Genomic DNA, 20,000 nt, shown 5'->3' with positions numbered 1-20,000 from the left:
AAACTAGCTGCAAAGACTCAATTTTCTTACTGCTTTAGAGTATGATTCTAGTCCTTGAAATCACCAGAGGCAGCTTGGTGGCATAGAGAATAATGGTTTTAACACTACGGAAGATACTTACTTTTGCTGTTGTGAAGGCAGAGGTGCTCCCAGCCCTGCTGCTTTCACTGGTTTGTTGGAAAGTGTTGAATAATCAAATGGGTCATTTCTGCTCAATTGCTGTAATTTATTGTCCCACTGAATCCAGATTTTCTGAATGTTAATGAAAAAAATACCTATCACACCAGCTCATGCCATTCTATTTTATGACCTTATTAAATCTTACACTTTCTTATCGTGCAGTGACAATTACTGAAGTATAGGACAGAGCTCCTTCTCCGTGTCAGCCGTGGCATGTACACTTTCTCTTGTCACCAGTACAGGCAGAATGATTTAGACCAAATGAGCAGTCCTGAGAGATATTTTTACACTCTTGACAGGATTATATAACAAGAGAAAGGCCATTAACAAATACAAAGGAATAAGCAGAAGGGAGAAGGCAGGTGAAGAATGGGGAAGTAAATCTTCAGATCTGTCACTTCATAATAAAATAACCTTCATGTTAAGATTTAATGAGCTGGTTATCCCACTAAAGAGGGAGGAAAATACTGTCATCTTGCATATCCTGGGGATTTTTGGCACAAGACATATCTGCTTACCAAGGCAAGACTGGAGGGGTGGTGTGTGTGTGTGTGTGTGTACACAGATATACCCAGTGTAGCCTCTCTCCTTATTAGTGTGATGTTTCTGTCTCTAAAATCAACCCGGTACAGAAATCTCCGTGTCTGCAGGCAGAACAAAACTTATGCTCTCTCTACAGTGGTACAGGGAGACTAAAAGACTTCAGTAAACGACAATGTTTTATTTTTATATACTCTCAGAAAGCCAGTGTTACCTTTTTCCATCATGAGAATTTCATAGCTCTAGCATTGATTTCAGTAGTTACTGTTCAGCTACCCTTCTCATTAATTCTGTAGAAAAATTATCCTTGTAGCGGGCATGATTAAGAACTAAGAGCCCTCATTCACAGCAAAGGATGCTTTACTCTACTAGATGATTCAAAACAAAACACTTTTAATATCTCTGATGTAAGGAACTGAACTTTTTAAAGGGCCTGCTTTAAAGCTTATTGTGAATTTTGGATTCATCGGAAGGCATTTTTTAAGAGCTAATGATTTATTCATATGTAAAAGAGCCTGCTAATCATTTGTTTTGCCTATTATAACACGTAACATGGCCACACTATAGAGGCAGTTGTCATGTGGTCCTGTCTTATACGTGCAATCACAAAACACTGTCTTAACCATACTGGTTTTTTCAGCTGCTTTAACCCTCTGAGAAAAATAGCACATTGATTTTCTAGTGTGCCTGGCATAGCAGTGTTGGTAAATAATAGCTTAATAATTATATTGCAGATACAGATCCAACCCCAGAGGTACTAGCCACTGTGTAAGAAAGATTGTCTGTGCTCTGAAGAGTTAAAATACTAAGAGATAATATATACTTTTTTGTCTTTTGGAGGGTAGAGGAGTTGGAAGTATTGCTGTATTCAGTTTAGAGAGAGAAATCCGAGGGCCCTGAAATTGGATAGCTGACACCACGCATGGAATGTAGCACAGAATTACACCCAGCTGTCCTGAGTTCCAGTTGAGTGTGTTGGTGCTGTTTTCCTCTTATTCTCTCTTTTCCAGTGGGTTTTACTACCTTAAGCAAGGTCATTCTACTTTTCTAGGCTAACAGTATAATACCATTCCACTGGGGAATTAAACATTGCACAGGTTGGCACTTCGCAGCTACCAGTGAAGTATTGTATTCAGCAAAGACATCTTTCAGCAGTTCTTCACTAAAGAAAACAGCAGAGAATGCAGCAGTTCAAAGCACTCGAGATGGGCCATCTGATGGGCCCTCTAGGTCCCTCCTCTCTGATCTGTGCGATATTACATGGTGTGCTTTGAAGTGGGGTGGGGAGACCGTAGAGGAGTGCTGTTTTCTTTGTGTTATAGCAATCGCATGTTTTGAAATCAAGGATAGGAGTCAAACAACTCATTGTAGCCGAGTTTATGCTTCACTATGTAGTACTTTTTCCTTTGAGAGGACAGAGTATCTTCATCAAACGCTAACCAAATGCTGAGTATTTTCAGTATATTTCAGCATTTTGGTGTTGGAGTAGGACTGGCCGATGCGGTAGCGGTGGGGCTGCATCTTTTATAAAGCCTATCTGATTTTGTAACACTTGTGAGAGATTCTGCCAGACTGGAAAAACAAAATGAAGTTACTTCAGGGCAGATAGTTTCGATGCCACATTAAGTGTGAAGTTGATTGTCACAATTCCTCGCCAGCAGATCTTTTCTTTGGATGTGAAGCACAGTGACAGGGCTTCACAGCCCTCTGACAGCTCCGCTGGGTTTCTGGGAGGGTAGTGCTTCCAAGTGCCTTACAAAAGTTTTAATTAAAATGGGTAAAAGTCTATAGTAATATTTTCTTTCCTTCCTGTTGAGGGAAGAAATGTAGCGTTACAGATGCTTCAGCCATGGGAAATGCTAGGGTGTCAAATTGCTGGGTAACTGCAATGTCAAACATTGGTAATCTCTGCAAAATGGAGCAATCAGTGGCTGGGCTTGCTTAGGGTTGGTTGGGGTTTTTACTAACAAAGCTTTCTGTAGGACTTCAGGCACTGACCATTACTTAAGGTTTGAGTCTGCTGGTGGCTGCTGTTATTTAGTAAATAAAGATGGGGGGGGCAAACAAAAACAAAATAAGGGAAAATAGCCTTGAACCAGTGGTAAATATCAGAATACTAACTACATAAAATCAAATCAGTATCTCACAAGTAGAAGAGAAAAAAAAAATGCAAAAAAGCACAAACCTCCTTAGCAGAGGACAGATTGGGATTTATTCAGTTTAGTTTAAATTAGTCTGTGGTGTTTGTAACCAGGAGTAGTTCTCTCCAGTGTTGCCTCCTGTCACAACAGAAGGGTTTGAGGATTTGAGTAAGCAACCAAATGGCCTTAAAACAAAACAAAGAATAAACACATGCAGGGAGAGAATCCATTTCTCTCCTTATCTTTTCTCTATCTACCAACCAAAGCGATCCTTCCTACTGTTACTCAGTATTAGCTCCATTAACAGCTGTTGGAAACATGCTGTAACAAAATCTTCTGGTCTATGCAAGAGGGCCCTGGGGAAATCTGATGTCACTAAACAAGTCTGTGACCTGTTCAAGTGACCAGCCATGACTGTAGCTGTGAAGGCAGCTCACTACTTCGTTATTCCTCACAGATTCTGTAATTATTCCTTCAAAATTCTGTGAAGACAGAACAGGACTACAAACGAGACGATGGTATGCGTTGTATGTTGAGCTGAAGCGCGTTAGCACTCTTTAGTTGAGCTATCATACGTTAAGTGACCATATGCTTATTTTACTAGATACTTGCTTCACAAAAAGCCTTTAGTCTGTAGGAGGATGTTGAAAGTTACAGGAAATTATGTAATTTTGCAATTATATTAAACTTCATAATGGTACCACAATTCAGTTTCAGGTGAATTTTTAGGACTGAACAGCTGCTTTCTTTTGTGACTTTCAAAGTCTCATTTAAGTGGTGTCAGTTGTTCAACTATTGCTGGTATATTTAGGCTTGAAGTAGGTGTCTTCAGAAGTGATAGTTTGTTAGATGCAGTCTTTCAGAATTGTTTGAAAATTGAATCCATTTTACATAATAATATCGGATATGCTTAACAATAGGTGAGTGTTGGTCCTTCCTTTGTGTTGAAAATACCACCTTAGCTTTTTGCCCTGTCCGAAGGGCTCCCCTGTCTGTAACATCTTCCACACTTCCCTCAGTAGCAGGAACGTGGGCCCGCGGCTGGTCAAACAGCTCTGACTCCCCCCGTTGTGACGGGTGCGCGCTGCAGAAGGAAGGAGCGTTTATTCCGTGTGCTTTTGTCAGCGAGCGAGGGAGTGCAGCGGAGGGAGGACGGAGGGTTAAGCAGCAGTGCCTGGTGTGTGACAGCCTGCTCTGGGGAGGCGGGGAAGCAGCTCTTAGGAGAGCAGGTTTTAGCCCAATCCAATAGCATCGGCTACATCCTGTGACCTTCTTTAGGTGGATATTCTGTCTAAATCTCAGCTGTTAAATAGTTTCAGAACACAGAAACTTTTGTATGTACAGTGGCTATATAATTCCTCTCTTCTTGGTTTTCCCCACCTGAATTTGAGAGCTACGTTTCGACCAAATGTCCTCAAACCACATCTCTCTGCAGTGCATTATAAAACTCATTCTAAGCCACGCTATTTGATTTCAGAGACCAAAATGACTTTACTAATCAGAATAGAAGGGATCCTTACTGTATTAAATAACATATATTAGTTGTTTGCATTACAGTTTAGATCTCCACCTTCTTTCAGTTTTAGGTTTTCTTCACCCAGCTTTCACTACCTTCAAAGACGGATCAATGCCTCGTTTAGCTTGTGAGCTGACATTCTACCTGTGTTCAAAACAGGTATCTACGAACAGCACGTGTTTTAACAAGCCTTAATTCTTCAAAAATCCCTAAGTATGTACAAGACAAGGGGAATGAGAGTAATTATAACTTTAATTGCATCAGTAAAGATGACTTCCTGACTCCGGCAGGGGGAAGGTGCTGATTCTGGTACTGGGTTAGGTAGCTGACTGTTTAAAATAAAATGAATTAGTCTCAGTACGGTAACAGTAATATCGAGGTTCTTTCTTTGCTAATCTCAGAGTTCATCAAGAAGCTGTGGCAGGGGAGGAAAGAGGTTGAGGGGCAGGGGAGTACTTGCGGTTGCACAATGTCCCAAGTAGTCGTTTGTGCTGATGTAAAGATGTATTTTTTAGAAGATTAAAAGAGCTCTGCCAGGCTCAGTGCTCCCTTGTGCTTGGTACTGTAAGAGGGATAAATTGGAAGAGGAGAAGGTGAGCAGAGGGAAAGCTTCTCCAGTCACTGTGCAGCAGAGTACAGAGCTGGGAACAGAACCTGGGCTGGAACACCAGTACGCTCCAGTCACGTTAGTAACGGCTGTTTAGGCATGCTTAGCAGTGCTATAAATAAGGGGTAAAATAAATAGGGGGTGGGTATGGGTGTTTTTCAGGACTAAGGAGTGGGGGGCAGTTGTTTAATTGTAGCCACACCTTTTCCTGAATTCTCCAGTGGTCGGGCTTCATGACTTCACTGACAAGTTACAGTACAGGGCTGTACACATGGGAGCAGTGTGGATTTAAAATGGTGAAACCTGCGTTCCAGTTGTTGGGGGTTTGATATTTGTGCACGTATGTCAGCAGACACATAGCGAGGAGGTTTTTATTGAGGTGTACTACCGATGCCAGCTTGGCTAGAAAGGGGGGGAGCTCTAATATACGGTCAGGTGACTGTGTAATACCAGAAGAGGCTGACAGGTGGGGAGCTGGGGCTTTTTACAAAGTGATAATCTGGTTGTCAAATAATCAAACTTTGTGAAGGAAGGAAAGCCATTTAATTTTTCACCAAGAATAAAGGAGCCACATCTTATTATAGCAATTTTATAATCAGAGTAAAAAAGCAAATTCATTTTATTAATGCAAAGTGCCTTTGTATTTTGGGGCACTGCCTCCATTTCTGATGTAGCCGGGTGCAGCAGGACATCAGACGTGCGTGAGTGTGGCAGGTAGATAACGAGAGGGCCCCTCTGCTTCTGTGTGCGGTGGAGACCGTCGCTCTCTTTCAGAACAGCCTGACAGCAGCCTCTGCTTGCAGTATAATTTCCAAGTGGCTGTTCATTAAATCACAATGCAATGAACTTCTTACAATAACATACGTTATTTCTCTGCAAACATAATTAATCATGAATAATTTTACAATGAATGTCAAAGGCAGTTAACATGATAGTCCTATTTATTATAAAGGGTGGCTATTACATTATATGGTGTATGATATCTTGGATGATAACAACTTAAATGCATGTAATAAAATATTTGAAGGATATCTTGATTTATAACAGCTTGGCCTAGCATCCCCTGCTATGTGTGTATTAATAATATGTTTTATAACATCTCACGTAAGGTGAGTGCCATATCCAGATTCTCATTTTGTCAGGCTACCATTATTTGTAGTTGATGCTTAATTGTATGTGTTAATGATGTGACATGGTAGTAACTGGAGCGTAGATCAAATCCATCCAGACAAGGGCTATGTGCTATGTCTAGCCGAAAGCTGAAGGTTTTTGTCTCACCTTTTAGTCTTTGTTTCTGTAAAGATACTGTCTGGCTGGGGTGGCTACGGTAAGGATTTTAAGGGGGTATGTACAGTGATATGTACCTGAGACAGTGAAGGCAGGCGGGACAGTGGTTAAACTATTAAAACCAGAAACCAAACCCAACCCCCCCAGCGTTGCAGTGGCTTAATTCAAGGGCCCATCCTTGCCTGTGTCTTCTCCCCGTGCCGGTGGTGGCAGATGTCTGTGTGCACGACAAAGATAAGCACAGATGATACTGGTATTCACATGCCACCTTCCTTGCAGGGTGCAAGTATTGGTGAAAGCTACTTAGTAATCAGAGGCTTTCTGATTGCAGGCCTGGGCGAGTGCTCTATTTGCTGACAGGGTATTTCTGTTCTTTTAAGTGGGATCTAGGGTTTATGAGCTCATCTGGATGGGGAGGATTAATCAAGACAATGAGTTCTTATCTGGTGTGGCTCAGTAAAGGGTATTACAAATCAGAAGATTGCATTTACATGGTAAATGGGACAGAACTCAGCTTTGTTTCCTGTGATACAGGATTCAAGGTACAAGCACGTGTTGAAGGTAGCAGGGGAGCTGTCTGATTTTAGAGGGAATTGTCAGTGTATATACATATGCAGAGAGGTTTTGCATCTTCCATCTTGCAAAAAGCAGAATAATACAAGTTGCTTTTGCAGTGCAAAGGACAAAGATGTCCTAGTCCTGGAGTAGGGCTTGTACATATGTTCAGACAAATAAGTAAGGTGTTTTCATCAAATGCCTTAAATCACATTTTAGGTAGAATGTAATTGGTATTCTTCGCGTTGTAGTTCAGACTAGTAGGAAAGCAGGATGATATTCCTGAATTGTTTCAACGTTGTCAGTAAAGGGTAGACTTCATTTCTGGTCTGATTTCTGTAATTTTGCAGGTTTTCTGGAAAAAGGTGCCCAGTACACAATGTTCCAGCATAAACTGCCATACAAGGCTCATGAGAAAACCAGTGAAGCATCCCAAAGCACTCGTATCAGTGCGTCTTGCTTCATCACAGAAATTAATGTGCCACTCATACAGTCCTCCAAGATGTCAGTAAAAGACTCTTTATTCATAAATAACTGATATGCAGTAATTTACGTCTGTACATTTATCTTCAAAAGGCTATAGCCATACAATTTTTGCAAACTCTACATAAAACATCCAAACTGTCCATTATTACTTTTTCAGTACAATATAACACAGCTGTTTGGCATTACCAAATATATATATGTATATATATTTATATATGTACATGTGCTGAAAAAAGAAGCCAGTGCAGCCTTTTCCAAGAAGTCTTTCCCAAGTATTTTACTGTACAACATTCAGAATTTACATTGATAGAACAAGGCACAGAAAGTGTGGTATGAAGCCAAGGCCATGCTTCTTATTTAATGTTCTTCTGTCTCTCTTCCCTACTCCTTCAGCTTCATACTAAAGAAAGCATTCAAACCTCTGCTCTTTTTTCAGTTCTAAACACACTGAAACTGTGGGGAGAAGCGGGGGGAGGGAAGAATGCTCAGCCAAATGAGCAAGAACAAACATTTTCAGAACCTATTCGCTGCAAAAATAAAGGAGCAGAAGAGAAAATAGGTCTCTCTAGAGGAATATACTTGTGGTTTTTTATCTTTTTAAAAATTATTATTTAATTTGTATTTGATTAGGTTGAAGTTCCCACTCCCCTTTTCACCAAAAGGCTGGTCAAAAGTTTTGAAAGTTGAAAGTGCAATGAAAATGTTTCCGTTAGCTCTGGTCATGCGTAACGCTGTCTTAGGTCTCCCCAGACTGACCAGCATCACATTTACTTCATCCAAATTAACAAAAGGTGTCCACTTAACGTTTTTGTACCCATGTATAAACTGAGATCAGCAGAGTCACAGTGGGCATGAATTTGATTCGAGGTGGGAGGAGGCAGCTACATCTCCCAGGTCACAAATTACATGATGTCAGTTTGCTGTTCCCAAAGACATACCAGCAGTGTGCATGTGCCACATCGCCAGTGAGGCCTATATGTGTGTGTGTGTGCTGATGCATCAGGGGACTTTGTGAGGTTCAGTAATGGTATCTGGATTTTAGATTAAAAGTGGAAAGAATGCAAAAGTTTACAGCTTCATGTAAAAATGTTCCTCCCTCCCCCTCCAACTTCAGGGCACAAATGGGGGAAAACTGAAGGAATTGCTTGAAAAGATCTCATCAGGTTAATGTTCCAAATTTCAGTACGGGAAATACCAGGTCTTACATTTTTTTAAACTGCAAAAACAAAGCTTCGGTCAGTTCTAAGTGAGCATTTGTTAGGAAACGTTCTTGTTCTCTGTAGCAAATACTTGCTGTTAGATCCATGTCTTCCCCCTCCTGCTGTATCAGAAAAAACTTCAGCCAGGCTTGGTGCAGAACACCCTTAACTTCATTTTGTGCTACACATTTCCTTTTGGGATTAGACAATAAGATTTATATACAGAGACCAGATAACACAGGGGTTTGACATCTTCTTAAATCTGCAGAAGTACATTCTCAACCAAGGTTATCACACCGGGGCAGACAAACTAAGCAGCTGCTGACAAAACCACGGTTCTACAGTAGGTGAGTGTCTAATCTCATTAGATTACAGTACACTACATTACAGATCCGGGACGGGTCATCTAATCTCCCTATCCCGTAGCTAAATTTTCACAAGTGACTTCAGCTCTAGTTACCCTGTGACAGCAAGGCAGGGAGGCTCCCCCTTGAATCCTGGCTCACCGGGATTCCCTTGTAAAGCACAAACCAGTTATTCAATACAACTGAACAGCTTATTTAAAAGCAGCTTTTGCAATAGCTTGAAAATTACAATACACCCCTACCCACCCAAGCCCCAGACAAGAAACACTAGTAGAATCTGTACTATTCACCTCTAATACAAAAAATATAGTGGCAAATTCCTAGACATTTATTTTCTTTTTGGACAGAACAGTGAACATGGATAGTGACAGATTTTTCTTGCGGCAATGAGTAGAACATCGGTTCTGTTTTCTGCATTGCGGACACTGTTACTAGCAAATGATTCTCTAAGTGATTCTTTAATCTTAGAGTGATTTATTTATCTCTGTTCATGTTGGAAAGGAGATTTTTGCTACCACTTCTGCTAGTATTGGCAATGAGAGAAAAGAGCTAGACTGTGCGCTACTAGAAAATGATTCGTGATCTTTTACCAGCATATTGAGTTTCTTTGTTGCTACAGGTATTGTGTGTTACATACCCAGTATTTTAGGTTAATGTACTTGCTCAGGAATCTTTTAAGTTTTAAGTAATTAACTAGACTGTTTTAACTAGACAATCATTATATATCCAAGAAAGGATATACGTGCCATTTTACATGCTGCTGCGGGAAGACCGCCAGCCTCTTCTGAAGCAGGAATAGTGTCAAGGGAGTAATCTTCCCAAAGCACATACCACAAATGAACAACCCATAGAAAACACCCTTCAGCAGGTTTAACATGAAAAAGGTTCTCAGTGAATAATGTTAACCATCTGTTAACTGCTGTGGAGAAAGTGGGAGAGCTTCCGAAGTAAAATTCAAATTAGTAAAAGAAAGGCTAGAAAGAGAAATCTCCAGATCATTCACAGTTCTTAAGGACTTAGAAATAATTTCCTGTTTTCCACTTGGTTAATTACTACCCTTTCCTTAAATATATGTTTTATAGGTAGAAATAGACTGAAAAAAAAATTTCAAATAATGAACAGAAGTCCACAACAGTTCCTCACTTGTTTTAGCTTCAGTGTATACATAAGCTATAGCTTTTTGTAGTGGAAAATATTATCTGGGATTGATCAGTTACTGAAAGTTTTAAAACTCTCATATAGCACTATCTTTCAAGTGGAAAAAAAAAAAATGGACCTTTAGTATGATGTTAACACCATGTAGTCCTACAGGAAGATCCCTGTTTTAGTGATTTATGCTGAACAGGCTTCTCAACCTGCTGAAAGCAAGCTGTGCACAGGCCCAGAGAGGAGGCCAGAGATAAAAATAATAACAAAAATAGTTCCCTGTATTTTAAGAGACTTGTGTTGATATCTTTTCATCTATTACAAAAAGCCCAATAAAATTTTTGTGGGAGTATATCTTGGTTTTATGGGACTTGCACTGGTAAATGAAGTTTGAATTTAAATCTGCAGAGCAGGGTTCCTTTCCTTGTGGTTTAAAGGATTTCAATGGAAACGAGTAAGACTGCAAAAGCAGTGTTGTAAAAACTGTAAATTAGCTTTACGATGCTGCAGTCTGGCGGAGCTGTGAAGTGCACCATTTTGGTGACAAAATTGTAAGTCATTTTTAAAATGCAACTATTAGTCTTAAATGACTCACAGCACAGAAATATCTGGGAAAAGTGCTTAGGAAGATGAAAATACACTAGAGCAGATTCTTTGGTGATGTAAAATCAAAACAGTTATTTCACCATCTTGGACTCAGGGCAGCTAGATGGAATCTTAAGTGTGTAATGTTACATTTCGCTTTCTTTTACTTTCTAGCTTGTGAAGAGATTTTTTTAAATTATTTTTTAAAATTCATAATTTATAATACAGAGGAAAGGAATAAATGTTTTATTTCTGGCCTCTAATCCCGCTTCAGATGCTCCTTTACATCTGTGTTTTGCATCAGATCATACATATATGTATACAGATTTCAAAAAAATCTTTTTAATATAGATGTTAAAAATGTGCTTCTGGAAATTTAAGATTGCTAATAATGTTCAACGTATCTATTTATATAGCATTTGCATACAAATTCTGAATTGTCATTCTGAGAGAATACTGTATTGCAAAACATACTTACAGCAGGCTTGTGGGGGAGCTGGCAACAGTCAGCTGCTTTCTACTGTGGAAAATAGGAAGCAAACATTTAACATCTTTTACTTGTATTGTTCAGCTGTTTGTTAATGGCAACAAAATCCATGTTGCTGCTTCATTTATGTGGCAGCAGAAGCATTTACCTAAAAACCGTTTTAATTGCTCCATCTCTAAACCAGGACTGTGCACAAAAAAGGGAGGAGAACTGGCATAAGCCTTGATAAGTAACAGTGCTAAGAGCTATTAATATCATCCCATGATCCTAACACAAAACAACAGAAAGAGAGCATCTGAAAACAGGCATGTCTGTACCAGACAGACCAGGTAATCAACAGATGCAGTGGGGGGAAAGCGAATACAAAAAACCCTGTAGCCTGTTTTTCCACTCAAAAGTCTAACTTGCATTCTTGTCCAGTTACCGCCTACCAGCACCCATGATCATGGAGAACAAATAATGTCCTTGGTTTTTTTGTTTAAGCATTTTGACATCTTCTCTGTCACTTCAGCCTTTTTTTCAATTACACATCTTTTCCTCACAGGTTTTATTTTCTGGATGTTCAGGATGTATTAGCTTGAGTAATTTGCGTAGTAGAGTCAGTTACTGTATTCTCTGGCATCCTGCACGCTCTTGCAGGCGTTTCTTGTGGCTTTATGCTGCAGCAAGATCTTAATCCTCTGGGATTGATACTGAATGGGGGAACAGCAAGAAATTGAGGAAATGGAGGAATTGTGTGATTTCGCCTGCGTTCCTGTTGAAAAGCAGGTTATTGGTCACTCCATCTCCAAAAAGATACAGAACTAGAGACAGTACAGAGGATAACAGCGAGGATGTTCAAAGAAGTAGAATAAACGAGGGTTCTTCAGCCTAGACAGGGGAGTGAGCGGAAATGAAGTGTAAGAGAAGCCTGTAGAAGAATTCCTACTACGGGCAAGGTGATTTGGCTGCAGTTACTCAGTATTCCTGACTACAGAGAACTGGGGGTAACGCAGTGCAGCTGTTAGGCAGCGCGTGTTAACCAGAAGGAAAGCTTGGAAAGGAAGGGCTGCTTAAAAAAATGCAAGAGAAGATTGTGGCCCTTGTTTCTCCTGGATATTGTTCATGAAGGCCAAGTGTTTCAGTGGGTTCGAAAGTCCATTTGTTGAAGGACAGTATACGTGACTCTTAGACACAGTGGTCCCGATGCAACCCCCTGCTGAGGACGTCCCTTAGTACAGGGCACGTTTCCTACACTGTTTCCCTAAACTCTCAGTCCTGGTCGCTGTTAGATACTGTACAAGACTAAATGGGTTTTCACCTGACATAGTATGGCAGTTCTGATAAGACTCAGGTGTACAGCTAGGTAAGGTCACATCAGAAATGCAGGCTAGCAGTTTGGTTACTGCTTCACACCCCATTCCAATGGGAGAAAGGTAAGTAAGTAGCATTGTGACATTTCTAGTCCACTAAAACAATATAAGAGCATCAAACCAAAAATAGGTTAGAAAAAGTGAGAGATCTTGACTCAGAGTCACAGAAGTTTGATCAGTAACAAAGAAGATGCTTCAAAAATGAAAAGCCAGGAAACAAAACCTAAAGGGAAACAATACTCTATTGAGCAATGTAAAATTAAAATCTTACCTTAGGCCCAAAACTAAATGTTTATTGTCATTGTAAGAAACTTTGACATTTATTCCTTTTCAGTACGTTAACTCAGACACTGGACTTCATTGGATTTTGGGTCTAACGGTGTATTCTGGTACAGCCCAGACCCCCTCAGTCCGAAGGCCCTTTCAGGTGTGCTCTGGAGGGAGTCGGTCTAGATGGCTTCTGGTTTCTGCCTCTCTGGGCTTTACCGAGCATTCCATACGCAGAGCTGGGTGTCGCTGTACAAAGAGGTTTTTCAAAGCTACCCAAGTCTTGAAAGTAAACACTGTGCATTTCCTGAGAAAAAGCTTCAAGGTCTGAGCTCCACAGAGCAGCTCGTTTTGACCCCATCTGCTGTGTGTGGCTCACATGTATTTGGAAAACAAGAGGAGAAAATACATACAGCTCTTCAGAATGACGTGAATATGTTACAGCACCTGCAGGGTAGTTCTTGGGTCTTTGCCACGGTAGCTAACCTAAGCTAGTTTGAACATTAAAACTGCGTCTGAGGAGAAGCTGAGAACAAATTAACTGCTGGAGAGTGACTGTAGCTGGTTTCCCAGACAACGACAGCTCACCAAAACTCCACCGCTTTCTGTGGATGCCATTCCCTATTTTTTTAATTCATGACATTTTGTCCAATGAAGAACAGGTTTCTGAGGAGGAGGACTGGAAGTCACTAGAAATATAATTCAAACACAGAGCGAGCCATGTGCTGCTGAAAACAGTGACAGCTTGCTGCCAAATAAGCTGGTATTTTTGTCTCAGTCTTAAATATGCTCGCAGCCATTATGATTTCCCATTGCAAACAGGAACTCTCATGTCAGACTGCATGAAATACTAAAGTGCAGAAAATGTTTGGGGAAGTCTTAAGTATTTATAAGTCTAAGACTATTCTGGCCAGCTGAGCCAGGAAAGCAGTGAAATTTGCAGTTTCAGATCAGTGAGAACAAGCAAGGTCTTACATCAAGAGTTGTTCATCATACTTTTCAGAACTGGAATCTTGGGTAAAGAAATAGCTACAGATTATTATAGATTTGCACACTAAATACCTACCCTGTGGCCTATCATGCTGCTCTCAGCCAAATGTGGGGGTAAAAAAAACCCCAGAATGCCTGTTTTCAATTTCTTGCATTTCTATAAAGCCTCTTGTGTTCCTGCTTTATACGACTGTGTTCGCATCACCAAAACTGACAGCCTAGGGCCAGAGCTAACGAGCACCCTGGCCAACTTTAAAGAATATACGAGTAAAAATAATGGCTAAATTTGGCTCAGTACCAGTTCCACTAGAACACTCACTCACAGTGACAGCTCTATTTTTGGTTCAGTTGAAGTAACAAATTATTTTTGTATGAAATGGATTAAAAATGAAGAGAGTTCTCTAGTTAGAGTCTGGTTTTGGTGTCAAATGCAATATGTTTGTAACTAAACCAAGTGTAACACAGCCAGCTTTATAGCCTGTGAAATTTCCAAATTGAACAATGAAGTCAAGCCCGTTTTTGGCAGTATCATGTGGGGTTTATTGTTTCAGTCTGAAACTAAACCAAAATTAGGCTATGCTTATGCTGACTGACTTCACCTTTACTTTTTAGTTTAGCCTCAGAACACGAAGTAATTAAAAAAATGTGTAAAATTGCTAGAACAGGGCTGGCAATTTCCTGCGTTTTATTTGGTTATTTAAATCCACCCCCAAAGAAACATTTTTTGACTAAGTGAAAGTTTGCAGACCGAGAACTTCAGAAAATTTCTCTCACACACGCACACAGGCTAATTTCACAGAGAAGGGTTCTGTCTGTTATTTTGTAACAGAACAGGCAGGAAAGCTCTGCAGCAAATATACATTCATTAAGTGGTTGAATTTTTAAAAGAAATTGTTTGGAATACACATGATATTGATTAAATAGTTATGAGATCTTCTAATTCTGCAAACATCTGAACAGGATAAGGCCAGATTTTCCCTTTTCCTGTAGCAGAACCTAAGTGACAACGTGATGCTATCAAATGACATCTTACACCCCCTGTGTGTTCAGTTAGAGATGCAGGACAAAGGGGACTCCAGGCCCCAAGAAGATAAGCCTTTCAGCTAGGATTAACCTCTGGGGGCTCTAAATATTCAGTATCATATTTGCTGATTTTCCCTAGGCATTATATTAGCATTACTGTTTCCTAAATACATTATGTCATAATATTTACCTTTCATGGCTCTGTATGTCACTCCTTCCTGCCCCAGGAATGATAGATGTGTAGTTTTGGTTTTGACTTTAAAACATGAATTTTAAATGAGAGAGGACAGGGAGAAGCTTGTGTTTTCCTTATTAACGAGATGATGTCTAATAGGGCTGCTTCTGCTCTTCCAACTGAAATCTGCATTGTGGAAATGAGTGTGTGTTTCCATACACACTGGGCAGAAACCCTTATTTCCTCCCTGCCAAAGCGAATCTCTAGTGTAATAGTCAAAGCTGGCCATCAGTTCTGGAATGGAAAAAAGTGACTAAAGTCCATTCTGTCTGCTGTAGTTGAAGTCAGGCTCCTCGATCTCAGTTTCTGTTATGTCTGAGATTTTGGAGTGTGTCCTTCCTATTTCTTCCAGGGCACAGGCGAGGGAGTCAAGGTCACCATCGTGCTGATGTCGGGCTTCCCAGAGGTCCAGAATGACAGCAGATGGACTGCTTTGTGTGGCAAAATAGGAGAGATTCCTGAAAGGAGGGGAGAAAAAGGTGAAACAAAAAGGGTGAGGAACAGTACATACTGTAGCTACCATGAATGTGAAAGTGCCCTCTGTTGTGCCTAGCACTACAGATGTGTTTGAAATGACGAAAAAACCTTCAGGAAGAGCTAGATGAGCTGAGCTGAGGGAACCCTCAAGAGGACACACACTGGTGCATTTATCTTCAACTGTCACTTGCCCAGTTTAGCAGAAGGAGCCTGAACAAGGGACTTGCACATAAATGCTGGCCAGCAGTACCATCCTATGTACAAGTCAGTTCTGAAAGCATCATTAGTAAACTCAGCAAGTGTTTGTCAGGGAAGGGAATTATATAACTTAACATGATGCTTGTGATTATGTGAAGATATGACATCTTTTAATTTGTAAGCTTATATTTTATTAATGATGTAGTCTTTAGGACTTTGCAGGGGTGGTATTTGCAAAGAATTTGGTATAACAAAGTGTTTATCTTAAACACATTACCCTGTAACTCCTATTTGTGGGCTTTGGACATAATCATCCAATTAAGTACAATAACTTCACATTCAGAAGCATAAATGTTATTTATAGCATTTGTATTACATCTAGATACATTTCTATAAATACAGGAAGAAACGGATAAATCTGTAGCACAGAAAAGGAAATCTGGACTTGAATGCTGCTATTTGTTTTTTTAAACCAACTCCAAGATAATTAAATATTTGCTACTGACCATTGTTACTCATCAGTAAAAAACAGGCAGATACCATTTTTTTCCTCAAGCTTTGCTAATGACCTTTCCCCAGTTACATTCATCTCAACTGGTGATCAAAAGTAACAGAGTGTGCATGTGTAGTACAACTCCAGCCTCGAAGAAGTCCCCTGTAGCCAGGGTATGAAGTTTCAGTGCAGGGAAAGAACAGTCTAAGCTGAGGAGCTGAAGCCGGGCTGTTACTCTTGTCCACTAACACCTTGACTTCAACTGAACTACAAGTGTGGCAGCTGCCTGTACTCTGAAACACAGGGGGGAAGTGTTATGGTGACACTAATGGATTACACAGTACAGTAGGTAAGTGGAAATCTATGAAGTCAAGTATTTATGCTCTACCATCTGGTTTTATAACTACGTTTTGGGTTCCTTAAACTGGTCAACAACTTCCTTTTTCTATCTATGGATTTGATTTTATAAAAATAAATATTGTAAAGACTCTACACCTGGTGTCTCCAGGAGAGAATCAAAAGTTAAAGGGCTATCACAAATTTGGTCTTACACAGCTCAGTGTCATCTCCTTACTACACCGTCTCTCAGCCTCCAGAGAACCAGAAGTGTCCTCCAGCTTCCTCTACACATGGGGAACAGAAACCAGGGCAGGTTAAAGTGCCTGACAATAGGTAGTAAACACCAGTAAGTAAAGCAGAATTTTCTGACTCAACTGCTGCAAGACTATAAATTACTTTTTTCTTTGGTTCAGATGTGGTTTATTGAGATTCCCATGCAAAGCAACAAGACAATGAAAAGTTATTTTGCTTGATTTAAGTATTCCTCTATCCTCTTGGGAACATGTTTATGGCGTTTGTGACAATCAGAAAATATTTCTGAGAGTGAACTGCCTCCACCAATTTAATTTAGCCAAGCAGAAAAAGCAAAATAAGTAGTAAATTAGTTTTTACAGCATCCTTCAGTTTTAATAATCATAACATTATTACTCCTAACATTAGAGCATGACTTTCTTTTTGAAATATGCCTTTCCTTAAAAAAAATCTGCAAAATGTGTAATTCATTTTGGAATACAAAACATGTAGATAGAAGCCACAGCAACAGGCCATATGATTTTTTGAGAGAATGTGCAACCCCCTAAGTCCTTTAAAGCACAGCTTTCGCAGTACACAACCACGCCAAACTCCTCCTACGGGCTCGTACCTCGCCGAGCCCCCGCTCTGTGGGTGCACAAAGAAAAGGTCCAGTCCAGAACACAGGAACCGACCTCAGAAGCAAACCTCAGGTAGGACAGGGCACTCGGTCTGTTCAGAGAGCTCCTGTTTTCAGCAGCTAGGTGTATATAAAAGAACGTATGGGCTGCAGCTTATCCTTGAGAGTATGTTAATTACTATGCACACATCTTTAATACCAGCAAACAAACAAAAAATCCATAACAGCAGCAAATTATTCCTATTGCATATGTAAATGTTCACCTTTCAAAACTGCCTTTCATTACCTGTTAATGCTGTTTTTTTGTGCTAACATCTGCCAGTCCTTGCCTTTGGCGTTGGGTGTGTCAAACGTTGCACAGATTCGTTGTCTGATAGAGTAGGGGATTTTGAATGCTTTTGGACCCATCTGTGCAGGGAAGTTGCTGTCATCATGTGCAAAGAAAGTGATGGTTTCTTTTTCATTCTACACAGAATATAAAAGCAAAGCAGTTAGACAGGGCATCAGGCTTTCTGTCTACCCAGGGTCTGTGGGTGGCTCTCTTCAGCGTAGTAACAGAGTAACACCAAAAGTCCTCTCATACTCCCCTGTTAAAATGGGAACGGAGACAAGATTTCTGCACAGCCTCCTCAGAATGAGAATAGCTGCGCGTGCGGCACGTGCTGTATCTTTTTTCCTGCCTTGTTATGCAGGGACCTAGAGCAGTGAGCCTGTCCACATACACCTCTGGGTGTATCAAGTCTGCTTCTGGAGGAAGAAAAAAAATTAAACCTGAGTCTGAAATTCCAGCTATTGTAGATTGTATGACACAGAAAAACAAATAGCTAAGAGGTATTTTCTGATTTGTGAAGGAACTTCTAGAACATCACAAGCACTTATGTATAAACACATCTAAAATAGTGTCACTTTCCTTCTACAAGTTTTCTCTTTTTGCTTATTTTTGTGCTACAGATGAAGTCCAACAGAGCAGTGATTGGTAGATGGGATGCCACAAAAGCATATGTGTTTCTAAAACTTTAACTGCTTAAGCCTAAAATACAGACACACAAATCTCTCATTTGTGATTTTTTTTTTTTTTTTTTTTAAAACACCTCAATTCTATAAGTATCTCAGTTCTCCAAAATCTCTTTGGAATCCAGGTCCTTTTGTAGATCTGGCCCCTTCTTTTCCTATGAAATTACACCGGTCATGTGTAATAGAGCCACATTTCCATGCATTACTCATTTCTGTGCAATGCAGCATAAATATTAAATAACAGTGGTGCTATAGTCTCTTCATATAACATTTATGACACATCCCAGAAGTCATCCATGCAAAGTAATAGCGGTGCTGTAGATATATCGCATGGTCTGACTGTTTAAATTAAATATGCAGAACAATAGTAGATTTTCATACCCTGCACATGTGAGATAAGCTACTGCTACCTGGTTAGTTCAGGGAATTGTAAAGCAATGAGCAGTTCAAGTATTCAGTTGTTATTTATATATTTATTTTACAGTCAAATTATCCTCACTCTTCAATCACTTTTTGAGATAGGCATGAAAAAGCCTTCCATACTAGCACAGCCCTTTGAAAACAGAATTTTAACATGCTCTGGGGACTTGTGGACAGATAGGTCCCTTTAAAAAGAAAAAAAAAAAAGAAAAAAATACAGCAGCAACATTGTATTGAGATATATATAGAGAATGACGGAAGTTTGTATGAAATAACAGTAAAGAACCAGAAAAACACTTAGCTGTAATCTGAGGATATTTTTATACAGAATGATGCTTGTGGTTTTCTTACTTCGTTGCTGCATTCTTTGCATAGTGCATTTAGCAATGGGCATATATCTTTAATCCCCAAGTATTAATCTGGATTAATCAATGAAGATGCTCAATAATCTAAAGAAGCAGCTGAAGCTGTCATTGCTGTAGGACACATCACCAGCTTGACTACATGTTTGACTTCTTCCTCCTGTGAGCAAAGCTGCAGCCCTGGTACGACATTCTGGGTATCCAAAAACGCTCGAGGAAGTGAATAGTCAGTGGCCTAACAGCATAGGGGCAAGCCATCTGTTTTCAACTCTCAGTGCTCTGCAAGCTATTCAGAAGCTTTTTGCATGAAAACTATTACCACCAACTCAAACATAAATTATTTTTAGTGTTGTAGAATCTCTGTGCTTTGATTTCTGCTGGCAATGGAGTCTGTAAGACTTTAAATACTTGTTACAGTTTTGAACAGGGCATAAGACACCACATAGGGGCAGAAAGGACAAAAATGGGGAGGGATCATGTCTCATACTCCCACAGCAACTTAACAAAAGAGGAAGGAGAGAGCAGGCTTTACCTCTAGGATGGATGTCTGGATCTGCAGGATTTGCTCGTGCCCCTTGACTTGCCGGACGCAGACCTTGCAGGACAGCTGCGTGGTGGTGGGCGTGTAGCGCTCCAGGGAGAAGGCACAGTGCAGCGGCGGCTGGCTGCTGCCCCACACGCGAGAGAACGGCACCTCCTGCCAGAGAAACGGGTCCCACAAGAGCGGGAAGCAGGCGTCAGGAGGAGAGAGAGGGTGGGACAGTTGCAAAACAGGAAAAAATCCACGTTTTTTCTCTGCAATTGTGTTTTTACTAACACCCCTCCAAACTCAAAGTAGGACAAAACTAATAAGTGATGGTTCAAT

The 20,000-nt window shown here is 40.3% G+C and overlaps 1 protein-coding gene across 4 annotated transcripts in view; it reads right to left on the bottom strand.

Moving 5' to 3' along the window:
- Positions 1-9,172: 9,172 nt before the first annotated feature.
- UNC5D (unc-5 netrin receptor D) overlaps positions 9,173-20,000 on the bottom strand; it is a 156,434-nt gene continuing 145,606 nt past the window's right edge. For all 4 annotated transcript variants that reach the window (XM_074808111.1, XM_074808113.1, XM_074808112.1 and 1 more), the window contains 3 exons: positions 19,668-19,832; positions 17,626-17,804; positions 9,173-15,419 (listed from right to left, as the gene is read on the bottom strand). In XM_074808111.1, coding sequence (XP_074664212.1) covers positions 15,215-15,419; positions 17,626-17,804; positions 19,668-19,832 — 549 coding nt within the window. In that variant the 3' untranslated portion in view covers positions 9,173-15,214. The remainder of the gene's footprint in view (positions 15,420-17,625; positions 17,805-19,667; positions 19,833-20,000) is intronic.

Source organism: Strix aluco, chromosome 28 (genome assembly GCF_031877795.1).
Source record: "Strix aluco isolate bStrAlu1 chromosome 28, bStrAlu1.hap1, whole genome shotgun sequence".
Classification (NCBI taxonomy): domain Eukaryota; kingdom Metazoa; phylum Chordata; class Aves; order Strigiformes; family Strigidae; genus Strix; species Strix aluco.
Note: the sequence above shows the minus strand (reverse complement) of the source record. Positions and strands in the feature narration are given on the sequence as shown.